Source organism: Chlorocebus sabaeus, chromosome 21, assembly GCF_047675955.1.
Source record: "Chlorocebus sabaeus isolate Y175 chromosome 21, mChlSab1.0.hap1, whole genome shotgun sequence".
NCBI lineage: Eukaryota > Metazoa > Chordata > Mammalia > Primates > Cercopithecidae > Chlorocebus > Chlorocebus sabaeus.
This window is the reverse complement of record NC_132924.1, coordinates 46,519,088-46,538,443: the sequence shown is the minus strand read 5'-3', so window position 1 is coordinate 46,538,443 and position 19,356 is coordinate 46,519,088. Positions and strand designations below refer to the sequence as shown.

General features: G+C 33.2%; 1 protein-coding gene across 1 annotated transcript in view; it reads right to left on the bottom strand.

Annotated features, from left to right (window-relative positions):
• Positions 1–302: 302 nt before the first annotated feature.
• The window catches only part of AGMO (alkylglycerol monooxygenase), a 352,083-nt gene continuing 333,029 nt past the window's right edge, over positions 303–19,356 (bottom strand). The window contains exon 13 of the mRNA XM_007981992.3: positions 303–469. Within this exon, the coding sequence (XP_007980183.1) occupies positions 395–469 (75 nt within the window). The 3' untranslated portion in view covers positions 303–394. The remainder of the gene's footprint in view (positions 470–19,356) is intronic.

The window sequence follows — 19,356 nt, the reverse complement described above, 5'->3', positions numbered from 1 at the left end:
TTTTTATGACTACAAATATGTATCTGTGCATAATTTTAGCAGACATCAAAGGAAACATTGTTTTCAAATCGATGCAAAGGAAATATTTCTTCTTGTTTTTACCGTTTTTAAGTTTCATCCCTTCTTTTTATACTTGTTGTCTTATAGGCTGTCAGTTAATATAACATGATTATATTTGAAATATTATTTAATTGTAGTAATAAAGGGGGGAAGTAACCACAAGTGACTTTAATTTTTAATAGAAAATTTAAAAATGTGAAAAGCAAACAATAGTAAATAAGTAATTTTATCTTTCATTAAAGAAATAGTTCATATAAGCATTATATAAGATAATTACATTTTAATATGCTTGTGGACAACTCATTAAAAGAAGAGAATTATGTACAAATTCAGGTTATTTCCAGGGGCCAGACGTGAGTTGTTTCATGCTTCTAACTCCCCAGAAAGCAATGCAAATGGAGAAAACAATCTGAAGAAAAAAAAACAGAAAGAGAAAAAAAAAGTTAGAAGTGAATCAATACTATTGCTCAACTGAATTAAAAATATTTCCCTAGAGGAAAATGAACATGGATATTTTAGGCAGTCAAGTTATTTAAATTAAATCTAGCAATTGCTCACTGATAGAACTTAGCCAATTTTACTTAAAACAGGGTTTGTGAAGACAGGAGCTGGAGTTAAAAAGTTTTATTTCTGTGGCTTGTTTCTTATATTCACAAATCTGGGTCATTTCAAGGAATGGGGCTAGATAGATATTCAAATATTTCTTCTGATATTTGGAGATACAGCCTGGTGTATGTATTATATTAAATGATCTAATTGCTTACATAACTTAAGAAACCTTTGGAATAGGAGAAATAAAAACATTGTTAAAGAATCCCTCCAAGGCAGTATGATCTAGCTTACTATGAATTTTGTCCAACGTGAATTAAATTCTAAACACTGCTGATGATTTATCTCCATAGTCTTTTGATTTTATCACGTGTAAAAATGTACCTACAAATTTATTTCACACTGAAGACTTAACTAAATCATATTAAGCAGCCTCAAAGTTCATTGAGTTTGTTCAATCCAGGCACCGGTCATGGTCTTTGCACCATCAGATTTCCCAAAAGCAAACGCTTCCCTTTGCTCTTACCTTGGCACTGATAATTAAAACTATAGGATTGCTTTCCTGATCACCATTTTAGGTGGTTGGGTACTGGAATGAGGATGAAAGAAAACAATACCAAAACAACCAGAGTTATTGGGATAGCTGTGCAGGAGTTTCTCTATGTTTTTTCATATATGTGCGTACTTCCCCTTCATACTGTTAAAATAGGACCAGATGCCTCGCCCCAAGAAGACTATCACTATACCTGGAAGATTCACTGAAATATACAAAGAGAGAACATTTAAATAAGAAGATGAAGGCATGGGAACATTCTGGGGTGGGGAACTCTGGTGAAGTCAAGACTGTTAACTAAGGACAGCTGTTAATTCACAGAAAATACCTTCAACTGTGCTGATTTTGCTATTAAAGCATGAATGAGGAAAAAAACACTGCCAACAAGCAAAATACAAACAAGCAAAACAACACCAACAACAACAACAACAATCCTCCCAAACAAGGATGTTTAGATTTATGAGTGGGTTGTTCAGTTTCATATGAACCTCCTGGATCTTTCTAGAGAACCATCATCTTTCACATTAGCCAGTTTGATGGACTTCTTCGAATTCATGCATTCCTTTTAGCCTATAACACTCACAATATGAAAAAATATTGAAAATAAAATCAGCAGTTTTATTGAAGGAGAAGTCAAGAATAATATTAACATTTTGGAGTTGCCTCAGAAGTCAAATACAATGTATTTAAAGGCTGGTTTTGATTTTGTTTCTTTTGACTGTAATTCAAGAGAAATGACCTCATGGGATTTCTTCTGATGGTGCCAGGTAAAATAATACTGTGCTGGGGGGAGTATTTGTTAAAACTCTTAGACTTGTGCCATGAGTTGCGTTTGTCCATGAAAATGGGTTAATGCTGAGAGGGGTGCCGAGAAGATAGCTTTTCAAGTGAGACAGAGATGATAAATCTATAATATCAGAGTAAATAATTTACTTTAGATCCAGAATATTCAACAAGCAACTAACAGATACCTTGTGTTGTGCAGGGTGGTGGAAATGAAACTATATTTGGCACTAGAAGTCTTTATGGGTTTTGAATCTGGTGTCTGCAGTCACAAGGATGATCTCCCTGAGGGAAGGCTGAGGAGAATTACTTCAGTGAAACCTCAAAAGTTGTATATAAAGTTTTTGGAGTATTCTCATAAATCTCATAATTCTCCTCTTTTCCATTCTCAATTCCCCTAGACTATCCATACTTTCATCTCGACTCCCAGTACCGTTAAACATTTTTACCTAAAGAAGAAGTGGAAAAGATTGCACGTCTAGTTATGCCTTGTTATTAATCCACCACTTTCCACTAAATCTTTACACCTTTGAAACTCTGATTCACATCCTTTATCCTGTAGGACCTACCTCTAAGTAAATCACAAAAATCTTCCCCTTTCCAATTATCTTAAATGCTTTTAAATTCCTATAAAAAATGCAGTGCTGCAGTTCGCAGTCTTTTTTTTTTTTTTTTTTTTTTTTTTTTTTTTTTTTTGCTTGCTTGCTTGTTTCAGGCTCCTGTGTGTTATCCCTTCAAAGAGATGTACAACTGGTTAAGCCTAGGGCTCAGGATCCGATTATATTAATGTGCAATGGAGACCTTCGCTTAGGCCGGCATTGTCCTACATGCCTTTATTAGATTATGCCATCTAATTCTCATGACAAACTTTGGAGTACTGGTATCCAATTTGGCAATGAAACAGTGGGAACTCAAAATTCATGTGGTTTTACCAGGGAATCACAAAACTACTACATATCAGAGCTAGAATAAACTTTTACATTTATCTAGTAACTCCAAGAAAATCTAACTGCAAAACCTGGGAAACCATTTCAAAGAATATGAACATCCATAGTGAATTAATTTCCTTTTCTGTAGTCATCACCTAGATTTTCCTAGTTATTTTTTTTTTTCTTGTGGCAATAACTGCTAGGCTTCTGAGACCTTTTCACAATCAATATTTTAAGAACAAATTTGGAATTTTTTATATAATAAAATCCAGATTGGCAAAGGATCATAGAAATAAAATAAAATAAATGTGTCCTTCTAAAAATATGTGACTCTGAAATACCATTCTGTTAGAAAATATTTCAGTAGAAGAAAACAGAGTTAATTTTATATTTTAGAATATATGTGTTTATATATAAATATTATATACAATGTATAATAGATTCAAATACATATTGCACATACAAATTTAAGTCAGAAAATTATTTAACATAGAGTCAATATAACCACCTGATTACTGTAGTCACTCCACTTACATTTTTCCTTTTCCAACTGTTCTCTTGATTTTTGTATTAAGCCATTTATTTTAGGTCTCCTTAGTTGATTAGATTAAATATGTTACTTTACTTGATAGTTCATTAACACATTTCTCAAATATTTTTTAAATAAAGACAGAATTCCTACTTAGGCTAGTGGAAAAATAGATGAAAACTGTAGACTTTTTATTTTGCAATATTTGTCTCTAATCTACAGATATGATGTTTCTGGCTACATACAAACTCAATGCACACTTATTTTATCCTAGTTCTAGGCAAGTCCCATGATTTTAACAGATGGATTCTAAGCACAAAGCAGAGGAAGTTCATTCTTAGTGTCAAGCCCTCCTTGTGCTAACACATCATTAGTGGTCCTTGTCTTCAGGCTATTTCCTTGACTTCCCAGGAACCTCAACTCTGATGCCTGAACTTTGGCCTCTACAGATGCTGTCACGTTTCCACCAGGCCTTTCCAAAAAGTTCATCAATTGGCAGGTGGCTAATCTGTCAGTAATCCATATTAAAATCCTAATGGGGACTGGTGTTTTATTCTGCTGCTCCTCTCAGGGGTGTGTGTGTGTGTGTGTGTGTGTATGTGTGTGTTGCTTTTAAGAGACAAGGTCTTGCCCAAACTGGACTCGAACTCCTGGGCTCAAGCACTCCTCCCATCTCAGCCTCCCTAGTTGGTCCTATAGGGACGTACCCTCTCGCCAGGGTTTATGTCTGTGTTTTAAGAGGCCTTATTCAAATGGCTCTAATGATGAGCAAATCAAGCATCTAATCTTAAAGGAGAGAGAATAGTATCAGAAGAGGTATTTGTGTACTTGTTGCAAGCTCTCAAATTGCAAACCTTCAAATTACAAAGAAATCTGGTGGATTTGACTTACACCTATGTACATATCTCTCTCTTCTGGTTTCAATCCACTTACTATATTTATCAAGAAGCAACCAGAAGAGAGAGAGAGGAAAAAAAAAAAAAAAAATATATATATATATATATATATCACCTTGTCCAGTGGAAAGTTCCAATTGCAACTATCTAGGAACTTCCCATAGCCTTTGTGGAAGTGATGAAATAAGACTTTTCAAATAATTTAGCCTTTAGATAAGCTTACAAGTAAAATGAAAGCTTTAATGTACTTGAATAATTATTCACAAGAGAAATAAAATCTATGAAAGTGCTAAAATTTTTTGTCTCCCAAACATGTATTTATTGTCACAAAGATCAAAATAGAAAACATTCACTGATATATAGCTTATTTAATTTTATGTGTATTGCCAGAAGTGGTGTGACTATGTATATATCTCTGAATGACTAATAGGATGAATAAACATGTTAAATGAGCTAAGCCATTTTGCTGAATGATAAAGTCACTTATTCTACTTTGTCAAGGAAGAAATTTGAGTTATTTTAAGTATAAAAGTGACAGACTTAGTCACTTTACAACAAATTGAAAGGTTATTACTATTTAGTCAATTACATGTTTTTAGTCAAATATAGGTTTATATACTTGTTTCCCAAAATTTCCCTAAAACTTTTTAAAAATTAGAATATTAGAATAACTATTTTGTATTCTAAACAAATGTATGCACTGGGCCTAAATAGAAGACTATATTTTTCTTTTTTCTTTATTATTATTATTATTATTATACTTAAAGTTCTAGGGTACATGTGCATAACGTGCAGGTTTGTTACATATATATACTTGTACCATGTTGGTGTGCTGCACCCATCAACTCGTCAGCACCCATCAACTCGTCAGCACCCATCAACTCGTCATTTACATCAGGTATAACTCCCAGTGCAATCCTTCCCCCCTCCTCCTTCCCCATGATAGGCCCCAGTGTGTGATGTTCCCCTTCCCGAGTCCAAGTGATCTCATTGTTCAGTGTCCACCTATGAGTGAGAACATGCAATGTTTGGTTTTCTGTTCTTGCGATAGTTTGCTGAGAATGATGGTTTCCAGCTGCATCCATGTCGCTACAAAGGACATTAACTCATCCTTTTTTATGGCTGCATAGTATTCCATGGTGTATATGTGCCACATTTTCTTAATCCAGTCTGTCACTGATGGACATTTGGGTTGATTCCAAGTCTTTGCTATTGTGAATAGTGCCGCAATAAACATAGGTGTGCATGTGTCTTTATAGCAGCATGATTTATAATCCTTTGGGTATATACCCAGTAATGGGATGGCAGGGTCATATGGTACTTCTAGTTCTAGATCCTTGAGGAATCGCCATACTGTTTTCCATAATGGTTGAACTAGTTTACAATCCCACCAACAGTGTAAAAGTGTTCCTATTTCTCCACATCCTCTCCAGCAGCTGTTGTTTCCTGACTTTTTAATGATTGCCATTCTAACTAGTGTGAGATGGTATTTCACTGTGGTTTTGATTTGCATTTCTCTGATGGCCAGTGATGATGAGCATTTTTTCATGTAAGACTGCATTTTTCTGAAAAATTATTTCTGTAATATCAGTGAGGTTTATAAAATGTCAGTTAACTAGCCGGGCGTGGTGGCTCACGCCTGTCATCCCAGCACTCTGGGAGGCCGAGGCGGGCGGATCATGAGGTTAGGAGATGGACACCATCCTGGCTAACACGGTGAAACCCCATCTCTACCGAAAATACAAAAAACTAGCCGGGCATGGTAGTGGGCGCCTGTAGTCCCAGCTACTCGGGAGGCTGAGGCAGGAGAATGGCGTGAATCTGGGAGACGGAGCTTGCAGTGAACCCAAATCGTGCCACTGCACTCCAGCCTGGGCGACAAAGCAAGACTCTGTCTCAAATAAAACAAAACAAAACAAAACAAAAAACCAGTTAACTATTTAAGAGAACTATAACAATCGCAACAGTAAGAATTGATTTAAAGGAAACACATTAAATATGCAGTATTTTTTTCTTAAATTATTTAAAGAAAACTAAAACTAACCCTGTGTTAAATACACTTTTTAACACAATGTTTTGTTTTTTTGAGATGATCATTGTCTGCTGTACAGATAAGAACCCAAAAAGAGATCAAACCTGGATTGCACCAAAATATCTCTATTTCCTATGAGCGCAAGAGGACAAGTAAGCACAATGGAACTGGAATAGAAATTAGAGCCAAATGTACTGTAGCTCTTTATGAACTGGAAACATCAGAAATATATTAGATAATTATAGATTTTTTCTAGAATTTTGCAAGAACCCAGTTTCACAAATGCCAACTTATAAGAAATTGAGAATTGTTGACTTTCGCTTTGAAAATATTCTATATATTACCAAAATATTTATTCATGTTCAGAAAAAGCAAAGAAAATGTTAGAGAAATAATTTCAAAATACTGCATCTATTACTTGGAAATCTTGCATTATGCCGTTGTGCTTATTTTTATACCCCATTCAAGAGAGAACACAATCACAGCTATGTTTAATATGAGATCCTTTAATGTTTTTTCTATATAAATTTTAAACCAAACAGTATTACATTAGTTTATAAATATATATCACAGTTCTTAGCTGATGAAAAACAATGTAAAAAGAAAGTTCATGTGAATGACCATGTGATAATAGCATCTTATTGAAAAGAATATCAATAGTATCAGAAGAGGTATTTGTGTGCTTGTTGCACACCTTATTGAAAAGAATTTCATTCAATCAATAAATATCTACTGTTATAATTTTCAAACAGGAGAAAATACTAAACATAACACAATCAAGTTTTAAAAAGATAAATACAAAATACACATTAAAACAGAGTTTTCACTGCTTCAGCTGAACTCCAAAAATGGAAACATCAGATTTTACTATTCAATGGGGGAAAAAGACACTTATAATTAGAGTAACAAAAAGTACTAGGTCAATTTACACAGCAAATGCAGAATCTTTAATTTCAACCATTATTTCAGTTCCCTAATTATATACGATTATTTACTCACTTCTAAAGGTCTAAACTGCCTAAGATAGTGTGCATCCTTTTGGACAATACTACGGAAGAGAAGCCTATTGTTCATCCAGACCACATTTAAACTCTCATGATAACATTTGAAAACCATAAATATTAGTCAAAAGATTAGAGATCACTTAGAGGTCTCCAAAGTCTAGCCATAATTCAGAGAATATACTTTAATACAGTTGGCATGAATTAGCTACTGTACATGTAAACCCATCTGGTTAAAATTGTATAAACCATAGTTAGCATAAAGTGAAAATAGATGCTACATTTCTCAAAAACATTTGTGAATTTTTCATCTTTGATTTGGAAGTTATGAATAAAGTGTTTTTATGAGATAGATGGCTTTAAAAATTACAATATTACCAACCCTTGTTCTAAGAGAATGACAATCCAATAATGTGGATTTTTAAATTGTCTTTGAATAACTACTCGATTCTTGCCTTTCCTTATAAACACTGACACACTTCTATTTACATTGTTTTCCTGGAGAATTTCTAAATATTTTGATACACATACTCTTGATGTTCTGACCCAACTTCTCTATTTTCTCCAGCTTAGATTATTATATTTTTAGTTTAAGTTTGTCAAAAGGTCAGGTATATAGACACTAGCATAATGTGAAAATAGGCCAGGTGCAGTGGCTCACGCCTGTAATCCCAGCACTTTGGGAGGCCAAGGCGGGCAGATCACGAGGTCAGGAGATCGAGACCAATCTGGCTAACACGGTGAAACCCTGTCTCTATTAAAAATACAAAAAATTAGCCAGGCATGGTGGCAGGCACCTGTAGTCCCAGCTACTCAGGGGACTCAGGCAGGAGAATGGCATGAATCCGGGAGGCGGAGCTGGCAGTGAGCTGAGATCGCGCCACTGCACTCCAGCCTTGGCGACAGTGTGATACTCTGTCTCAAAAAAATAAAGTTAAATAAATAAATAAATAAATAAATAAACAAATAAACAAATAAAATGGAAAATAGATTTACCACAACTAACAAGCAGAGAAAACTTAGAGACAACCATACTTGATTATGTCTGTGATTTATAAATCATGAATCACAAATTATGTCTGTTATATAAATCATTAATATATTCATGGGGTGTCCAGAAGATGTGCCTTGTTTAAATTGAAGCTTGAATTTGTATTTTTCTAATCATCCAAGTTCTTAATGCTAGAGAAGAGTGACGTTTTGGACTTTTTCTTAAACACTACAGGGGAGAAACAGTAAGGATACATAGAGAGAGGGTTGCAATAAGTTCAAATTAATAAAGGACCAAATATCATTTGTGAGAAGAAACGTTTGGAAGAACACTGACCATCGTCTTGGCAAAAGTATCTTAGTAAAGGTGTACTTTAGAGAAATAATCTTTTCCCACCAATAATCTTCCTCTGGTGCTCACCAGGGAATCTCATGTTTTCTACTTTTTACGGATATGAGAAGAATTTTTTTTTTTTTAAATCAGGGCTATAAAAAACTTTTAAGAATGATCTGTTTTAGTTTTTATAAAGTTGGGAATAAAACAAGAGCAGAAAAATAACAAGGCATCTGATGAACATTATTCCTAGCTTGACTCTCTGTTGAGACTTTTTACTCATTAAAATTAGTGATGGGCAAACCATTCAAAATATCCTGACCCCATACTCTGAAAGCTATGACAGCACTATTTTTTGAAGTATAAGATAGTTCTGTGAATCTAAAAATTCTTTCATTAACTTTCTTATTTTACTCTTATATTTCTGTAAATAAGTTCTAGCCGCAACTACAATTTCATTTAATATTTCTGCGTATGCCTAACATTGGCACAAAATTGTTTGCCTCATATCCAGCATGTTTTAAAACAGAAGATTTTTGAATAAGATGTTGCTGGATTCATCATAGTCTTTAAGTGTCCTAACAGAACTCTCTTGAATGATGAGAAACACGGCATTTAATCTAAATTCAAAGTACTACACATTTCTAATACCTTTTACTACTGACTGCTAAAATTTAAAGCATTTACATTTTAAAACCAGAGGTTTATTTCCATAAAAAATTATCAAGAAAATAATTCAGTCCTAATCTTTTACCAAAAGGTCATTTTTGTGCTAAATGACTAGCGGCGTTGCCCATTTCCTCCCCAATCCTCTTACCACAACACACCGATTTTCAGTGTATTCCAAAGAGCAAAACATACTTCTCGCATTTCTCTGACATAAATAAAGAGTCCAAGGCATCCCACATGGCTAACAGTTTTCAATACTTGACGTACAAAAACTTCAATCTGGAAGAACATGTGTTTACAAATGCGGAATAGCATTCAATACAGCTTATCCAGGATTTTTAGTGTGCTGTTAAACAAATTATTTGACTTTATCTACTATGTAGGAAACAAAAAAATTCTCTTAAAAATGAGTTCATTTTTAGGGAAAACATGCCATGTTTACAGAAATCATAGTGATGTCTGGTTTTAAAAATAAGACAGCCTATCTTGAAAAGATATGTTTTGAAAAGATTCTTTCGTATTGTTTTTGTTTATGTCAAAGGGATGATTAGAGCCCCAGTAAATGGGAACCTCCCTGCACAGGCTAATAGAAGGCCAGCAACCCACATATGGCTTGCAGCTTGGGGGATTTCTCTCAGTGTTCTGCCAGAGATGGGACTGCCCAAATGGTTTCTCGCCTAAGTCTGAAGTCATAAACTGCAGGACCAGCCATTCCAGAACTGGACCCAAGGGTATACAGAGTCTTGACTGGTAGGAAACAATGACTGCTTCCTAAGGAAGCCACAGCTGCTTTCCTGAGAGACACCTCAGATGCCTGAATTTTCCCTTACTTTCCATTTTTGACTACCTGTTCTGGCAACAGTTCCAACAAAGGGAGAGGCAGGCAGCAGGCACCCAGCTGTTTTCAATAAGACTTGGCAACATAGGTACTGATGACATAAACACTACAAACATTCAAAGAACATATTTTCTCCTTTCTAGCCATAAAAAAAAGGTGTGAGCCGGTATCAACACCTCACATCTCTTTTACTCCAAATAATGATGATGATGACGATATGATGATAATAATAATTTTATTATTAAAACAAAGATGAATAAAAACATATCAACTGCTGGGAAGAAGCTCAAATGATACAGAGTATTGGAAAGATGTGAAATCTCCACATTTCAGGGACAATAATTTTTCTTTTTCCTTATAAAATGATAAGATTAAAGTGTGTACTTAATTTGATTGATTTCTCATTTTTTCCCATGACGCAGGCCAAAAACAATCAGGTATTGCATTATCCATTTGCATTACAACACATTTTCTTTTTCATTTTCATATATTCAAAAATATAATTTAACAAGGTTAATATATGCTGCAGTCTCCAGGTAAGTATATCAATGAAATAGTACATAAGATCCTCTGCTAATATTAATCTAGAAGATGTTGATTTACAATTTAAGTCAGACGGATGGAATTTCTTGGTTTTTAAAAAATATGTATTCACTTTCTGGATCTGATATTTGGAAACTGAAATTTTAAATGACTCACTCATGCTTATAGGTAGCAAATTCAAGGTATTTTAAAAAATGATTTCTATATTTGACATATTAGAATATGAATTTACTTAAAGAAATTAATTGGAGCTTCAGTAATCTATATTACTGGGTAACTGTTTAATTTCCTATATAACGGAGTGATATTCCTATGACAGAGAACAGAATTGCATTTAATTTTCTGTCCTAAGATTCTTATTGTTTTTATCCCAATAATTCAGAAAAAAAAAATACTTGGTTAGGCCACTTCTCCTTAATATATCTATTGTTTCTGTGATAATTTTCTTTCCTCCAAGATGGTAGAACATATTATTTGATCTGGGTTTTAAACTAGACCCTTTCAAATAAAAATAACTACTGAATAAAAGTAGCAGAGAAAACATTTTTCAAGTTGTTTATGAAAACCAGCTTTGGATAAAGTGATACTGTTAATTCAAAAACTTAAAGCTATTTTACAGAAAATAAAAGTGTCATTAGTAAATTAGTGAATAAGGATGATATACTGCATACACATTGCAATTACTATAACTTGGGACATAAAGGGACTGGTAAAATGGAAGAAATAAAACTCTGCAGAAGGAATAAGCAGACTAAGTTGTCCCAGTTCAACACAAATTATTTTGCCTCAAGAGGTCAATTTGATTTTGTTTCTGTATTTATAAAATGAGAAGAATAGCTTCCCTGATTTTTCACAGGATTTTACTGAGTATTGACTTACTTTTTTAATTATGAAGTATTATAAGAATATAAGAGAGGCTTATGCTACTATTCTTGCTTAAAAGACTCAGTAAATTAAAAGTGAAAACAGAAAGTGATAGATGAGACATAAATTATAAGTAGATTTTGGAACATGAGAGATTTTAGTCAGCTTTTTCTCATTGTGGTCATAAGTTAAAATGATGCCTTTAAAGTTGTGGCTATATGATAATTGCTGGGAAAATATAATTCTACAAAGTGGCATAAGATTTTAGTGGGTAACTATTACAATTATGGATTGATCATTTGTTTGAAGTATTTCTATCATGGACCCTGTCCTTTTACAACATGGCGTTCCATGTTTTTTGAGTTTTTATACCAGCCTTTTGAAACACATTTTAGTGTCTTAACATCATTTTTATTTTAATTCCTTACTTACAACAAAAATATGGAATAATTTCTAAATATCCTCCCACTCACTATTACCAAACTACTATTTTGTTCTTTCATATTACATTAAATTCCCTACTCATATGTAAAACTATGTCTAAAATAATTATTTTTACACATATCTTTTTCTGGGGGATCCTGAGCAACACAATGGAAATATATGCATAAACATTTTCTACAATAAACAGACCATTTTTTAGTTATAGTGTTTTCTCGAAATATTTTTTGACAAATGTAAAAAGAATAGCATTCAACAAAGCTGAGTCAATTTTGAGCGGAACCACACTAATGCCATAATACATTTTTGGACTAGCAAATTGAGAACAGAACTGCAAAGGAAAGGGCCAAACACAATGGAGGAAGAAAGGTCAAGAAAACGCCTTGGAGAATTATTGTTCCATACCTTTGCTGTATTTTAAACAATGCTCTGTTAGACAATCAAAACTCTTCAAAACCTATTAAAATGTTCAGTCTAGACTCAGTGTAGGAAAACCTAACATATTAAAGTCACAAAATAGTAAACTTTCAAATTTCTCTAAAATAAATATATTATTCCATCCATTCACTATCTATTTAGTGTTAGGCATGGAGTACACACACACACACACACACACACACACACACACACACAATAGAATGGACCCACTTCAAAGGTGAATGGTTGCATAAAAAAGAATTACATTGAATCAGTCTCTATTAGGTTGTATTCATTCACAAATATTTATCTCACTCTTTTTTCATGCCAGGCATTTCACTGTTGGCAGAGATGTTACTGGTGAGTACTGTGGCCTTGAGTTTTTCATGAACATATATTAGATTTGTACAGACTTTATTTCTAAATCTTCAGGTAGAATTATCTTTATAATGTTGTCATTCAATGAAAAAGCAAAATATTTTACTAAAATGAGATCAATCCCAGGACTATATTACATTTTCCACTGACTTAGCTTACTTGTAAAATGAATCATATCCAGCACAGCTATCTTAACAGGGTTCTTATAAGAGTAAGCGATGAATCATCCTCATCTAGCAGGTAGAGTATTCCCTGAAGTAACCATGATTCAGTGCTTTGAGTAGCATTTTGGGCATAAAAAAAAGAAGTCAATTTTAATCACAGTTCCACTTTAGGGAAGTTACTTAACCCTGCTATGCCTCAGTATCTTCAGCTGAAAAAGAGAATCTTATAAAGTTGTTGTAATGTTTAATTTAAATAAGGTACATGAAAACTTACTACAGACTTTCATACGTGCAAACACTCAACAAACATCAGCAGTTTCAGTTGATTATATTGTGCTATTATTGTCAGTATTGACATTAGATCAGCATTTACAGCAATGTTTTCCAAACTTCACATTGAAAATATGTCATAGAAGTTCTTCCTCTTGTTGGATTTAACTTATTTTGTTTAATTATTATTGATATGAGACACATATAAATAGATCTTTTAAAAAATTCATGAGATAAAACAAGTATAAATAAAAATTCTAATATTTATTTTTTTTCTATCTCAATGGATTCTCTTACCCATCACTTTTGAAAACCACAATCAAAAGTATAAAGAAGTCTTCAACATTCTAAAGTTTGATATGCTAGGAAAAACACTGGCTGAGCACCATGAAACGTGGATTCTCATCCTTCGAGGCACGAATAGCTGAATTGTTTTATTTTCTCAAGACAATCAGTTTATTTGTTCAATGAAAAAGTAGAAATAGAAAATCTCCAAGATCTATTATCAGTTCTATTATGTGAAAAAAATAATAATAAAAATGACCAACACAATATTAAAAAAATATAAATTTCCCAGGATTGCCTCCAGGCAAATTTAAATTTATAATAAAAAGGATACATCAGAAATACTTCTCCTTGTCCCAATTTTTTTGGACAATAATGTAATTAAATGGAAAAATAAAACCTGAAAAATTCTTTTATAAAAGCATCCTCCACACATTTAAGTATGCATAGAGAATGGCAAAGAATGGAAGAGATAGATTCCAAAATCATCAATTCCTAGATATCAAGATTCCTGATCCCCTCAATGGAGATAAGCTAGCTTCCTGGCACTCTGCTTCCCAAAATTTTACAAAGTTAGGATAAATAAAAGTCTTCTCTGAAAAATGACTTAGTGGATATTGCCAAAGGGATGGTAGATAAAGCATCAGCAGTAGCAATAACTCTTACGAAAATTTTGCAAATGCAAGAACTCAAATAAAAACATGTAAAATGAACAATTTTAATGGTTACTGGTAAATAATGGAGTACTTCAAGGACAACAGAAATTTCACAGGGAAAATATTTTGCTTGTTGTGTTTATAGTTCAAGAAACATAGACTGGCCATTAATGTACATATCCAGTTACAAAATTAAACCTTTAAAATGTTTAGTTTTTACATGATCCATAATTTGTTGCTGTTTATTTCTCTCTTCAATGAGAGATAAAGGAGAGAGAAAGACAAGAGGAAGAAATCACTAGAATTTCTAAAAATAATTATGTTATGAAAAATCTATAAAAACAAATCCATGGAAAATTTGTAACCAATATTAAATATTGAATAAGAGAAAATTTATACTTTGGGACACTATGAATTTTCAGAAAGTATCTTTGTAGTTGAAAATGTGTTTATGATTATATCAAAGGTATATTTTATGGATTCTGGAGAAATGTGTTAATAATTCTCATGACTAAGTAAAGGCAACTGAAACCTCTTTGGTTAGCTTCTGAAGTTAGCACATGCAGCAAAAGTTATGCACAGTTAAAATTACCCTAGAAAATCCCTTCAGTAACTTCTAAAGTATAATACACATGGTTTTGTATATACAAACGCTTTTTGACAATTTTCTCACACCCTCAAATTTGAGAACCATTGTGCAAGGCTGAGGAAAGTAACCAAAGGAAAGTCTATATATAGGTTTCTCACAACACAAACCAATCCTACCTTTGGGTCAAGGGGAAAAGAGCAGAGGAAAAAGTATGGATGAGGAGCTCTAATATGTTTCTACTTATCTGTAGGGCTTGCTACTTTTTATTTTTAATATCGAACCTTATTACTCTAATACATTTTTAAAGGATGTGGTTGCTTTTGTGATGGTCAAAAAAAGAGTGGAATACACCTTGCAATTGGTGGTAAGTCCCAAATCCTGATAGTAGCTTAAATGCACAAATGATGTCATTCTACTTTATCTTAATACACAGAAGAATATTTAGTTTGGCTTCTTGGATGTAAAAAGCTTATTTTAAAGTAATGTTTTAACTGCCTACATCTTTTTGTATCTCTTGTTATTTCTGACTGCATCTTCAGCAGCAGTGATCGTATAAGAAGCTATGCAGACAGAAGTTTTATTTCAAACTTTCAAATGAATGAGTCCAATATAAATTCTGTCACAACAAATGTAATATATCAAGACCTTCTGTTATAAGTAGAGTAAGCTAATTTTAAATCGAAAACTAGCTTTTTGTTTCCCCAACGATGATCCTCTGCAATAAATCAGTCCAACACAGAGCATTTACTACAAGGGTTCTCCTTGTTATGAAGCAAGACTCGTAGAGAACCTTATACAATCCTGAAATGAGAAGACTGTTGTGGCCCTTGGCAATTTCACAAGGAGGAATATTAACTAAATTCATTATAACTGGCTAAATTTCTCTACAATTTGATCAAAAGAAAGCATATGCATTTGGAAATTTCATTTTTCCTTTTTTTCTCTCTCTCTTTTTTTTTTTTTTCTTTACTGCAATGAAGTGAGTTACTGGGTCCCCAGAGATCTGAAGACTCAACACAGCTTGAGTTGTATACCAGAATTCTCCCCCATTAGTTTGGCGACTAGGTCAGTAGGAATGATATTAGTACATTTAATTTTCAAAACACATACAGTGGAACAGATGTGTTTTACAGAGACTGCAAAATGAAGGGGGTCTGCATAATGTTTTGGTACTAGATGGTTAGAGATCACTGTATGAATCTAATTCCTGCTGATAATCGTAACTTGTCTTTGTGAAAACTAGTTTATAGTATTTGTGTATAACACTATGGAGAATATCAAAGCTACCAAGATTTGAAACAGTGCAGCAGGAGCTCCAAGACTTTATGTAAATTAACCCCACAACATGGAACACATTAACTTGAGGGTTTTAGGAATTTGGAACTCAGAATGCCTAGGATGTGGGCTTAATTGAAATGCAGTATTATGACAATCAGTTTTTCTCTAGAGACAGGATTTTTTAAGGTGCATGCAAATGTATAATTGAGCATTGACATATTACATCATGGTGATACATTTTAAACAACCCATATCTGCTTCACAGTATTTATTTCACTGAAATACCCCTGGTCATTCAAAGATTCCTCCTTTAGCAGCAAACCATCTGAATAAATGAACAGTACACTGAGGTGAGCCAGTCAACTCTCAGATGGGACCAGACCTCAAAGGCTCACACATACACAAAGCACTTCTTCTGGAAAAAATGTTTCTGGGTTTTCAACATAAATCAGGGTCAACACATAATACAATCATACTCCAGTGTATTTAAAAGCTGGAAAACAGTCTAACTAGGACTGTGATGCTTTTAGCAAACCTTCAGGCCAAACAGCAATCAGAAAGAGAATTCATGGCTTTGGCCTTGTGATCAAACCCTGTCTCTGTTCTTGTCCATGGAGGGGTTGCCTGCTTTCCTGGGGAATTGTTAAATGGGCATTAGAAAACTACACTTTCTGTACTGCTGTAATTTTATAGGGCTCCTTTTTCTATTTTCTTTTTTTCTGTATACTGTAGACACAAATGAACATAGTGCTAATAATAAAATCCAAGAGCCTTGATTTTCACACCATAACAGTTAACTTATGAAACTTTCATGGTCAAAGAATAAGCCAAATCTTTCTATTGGAATTCTACATGCATCACTCATTTATAGTAGTAACGAAAAGATTAAAGAATAATGATGAAAAATAATAAAGCGTCACTGAAATTCAATATAATAACAAAACCCTTCGGTCCAATTGCATACTGAATTCAAGTATATGTGAAAAAAACAAGTGTTTTTAGATATAAAATATAAAGTGTGAAACTAAAAATTGCTTATTGCATGGGAGGTTTAAGAACTCTAGGGTCAATAGATCAACATATATCAATTGAGCATGCATTATGATCCTATGTAAGTGTAAGAACCAAAGTGACAGAAAAAGTGTGCGTGTACATGCATATATGCCCAATCCCTTTGACAATGTTTGGCAATGTGAAATATAGCTGTACATATCTCATACCCTCAAAGGGGCTGGGACTTCCATAAAGTGTCCTAATTCACAGACACAAAATTCTCTTTTACTATAAATAAATGCATCATTTGAAAACCTAATATATAACTTACCTTAAAAAAAAAAGAAATACTAGAGTCTATGGAAAACGAGAAGGTGAGGAAGGAAATACAGTTGAAGTTGTGATGTTGCAACTAAGCCATGAAATGTGATCTTGAATCTTTGAGGGCTGTGGTAGTTGGAAATGATAATCTAATAAATGATGTCCAATACATGAAAAAGTACAAGAAAAATAACCACTGGCCCAGAAAAGTGGCAAGGAAGCTTTTAGTTGGCCTCATGATATAGATAGAGAAATTGAAAAAGCCAAATATTTCCACAGTTGGGTGTGTTTCAGATATCTAAAGCTGAGAAATTAACATAAAACTGTGTCTGTCATATGAAACTGTTGGGACCCCCAAAGAAAGAAATGTTAAACACCATAAGATGCTCCCATATCCCAAGGAACATGGGAAGCCCAGGGAGATTGACAGTCTCAACTGAGGATGAGTTCACAATAAAAATTTAAATGCATGAACACATACATACTCTCTCTCCATGTGTGTGTCTCTCTCTCCCTCTCTCTCACACACACACTTAAGACATAGACATCTTGAGAGAGACTTTAATATGTGCAAGAAATGGGGAATTTACACCACAAATATAAAAAGTAATGAAGAAGCAGGAAAGATATTATAAAGTAAGAAATGTTTTCAGTTTAAAGGGATTAAAAATAGAAATAATGAGAAACAAATAAGGGACTAAAAATAAATACCAGGTGAATTTAAACATACATCAAATAGAAACATCTTAAATTAAAATACAGTTATTGAAACTAAAATTCCAATGAACTGGCAAATAAAACTAATCACACTCGGAAGAAAAGAAAATTAGTAAGCTACAAGATGAAAATAAATACTTGGAGATATGGAAGTTAAAATTCAAAATACAATTTGTCTAATTGAAATTCAAGAAAGTGAAAGAGAAGAATGGTGGAGAGGGAATAACAATATAAAGCAAAATAGAATTACTAAATGGCACACTGTTAAATAATTAATTGTTCACCATAATTTATGAGAAAAATTATTAATTATTTATTTAGCTTTATTTTAGGTTCAGAGGTAGATGTGAAGGATTGTTATGTAGGTAAACCATGGGTCCTGGGAGTTTGGTGCTATTAAATAAAACTAAATGACAATGAATATACTACATATCAAAATTGAGGGATATCAAAATTGTAAAAATGTAGGAAAAAATTATTAAATTTATCAATAAGAAAAAAGACATAAATGATGGTATCAATTAAATGCTGTAGATGATAAAAATGAAAATGAAGTTTCATATTCCAATGTAGATAAATTTCGAGAACAAATTTGAGTGAAAATGTAACAGTATGGAATTATTTATGTAATTTTTTAAAAGCAGAAGTCTGTTGTATATTAAGGAGATATAGTGAATAGAGCTACATCTTCCTTCAGAGGAATGAGAGACATTAATACTATATTGACTACGGGTGTGTGTGTGTGTGTGTGTGTGTGTGTGTGTGTGTGTGTGTGTATTTTGTAAATTTTTGTTTTATTATTTTGGGCCATATGTTTTAGTTCTTTTAATGGTTACTCTTTCAACAGTTCTTTCAGTTCTTTTAGTGGTTAGTTCACATAGTGATTGCATTGGACAGGAAGGAAAAGAATGTGGTTGAATGGAGTGGGCTTCAAATGTTCAGATTAAAAAATTCATTTCCTTAAAAAATTTTAAAATATATGAACTCTCTTTAAGCTTGACTAATGTAAAATTCTGGATATTTTGTTTTATCTTTTCTGCATTTTTGAAAAAAAAATAGTTTAAAAATATTTATTAATTGAAAAAAAAGAGGAGTTCAACAAGACCTGTGAAAGGTCAGGAAAGCTTCAGAATAGAGGTGATACTCCTGCTGGCCTGAGAGACAGATCAGACTTGAGGTGGCGAGAAGAAAGACTAACTCAGTTGAAGCATGGTGCACAGAATCCACAATCAACCTTTCGGTAGAAAAGATTGGCCTGACTCTTTTTCAACGTATTT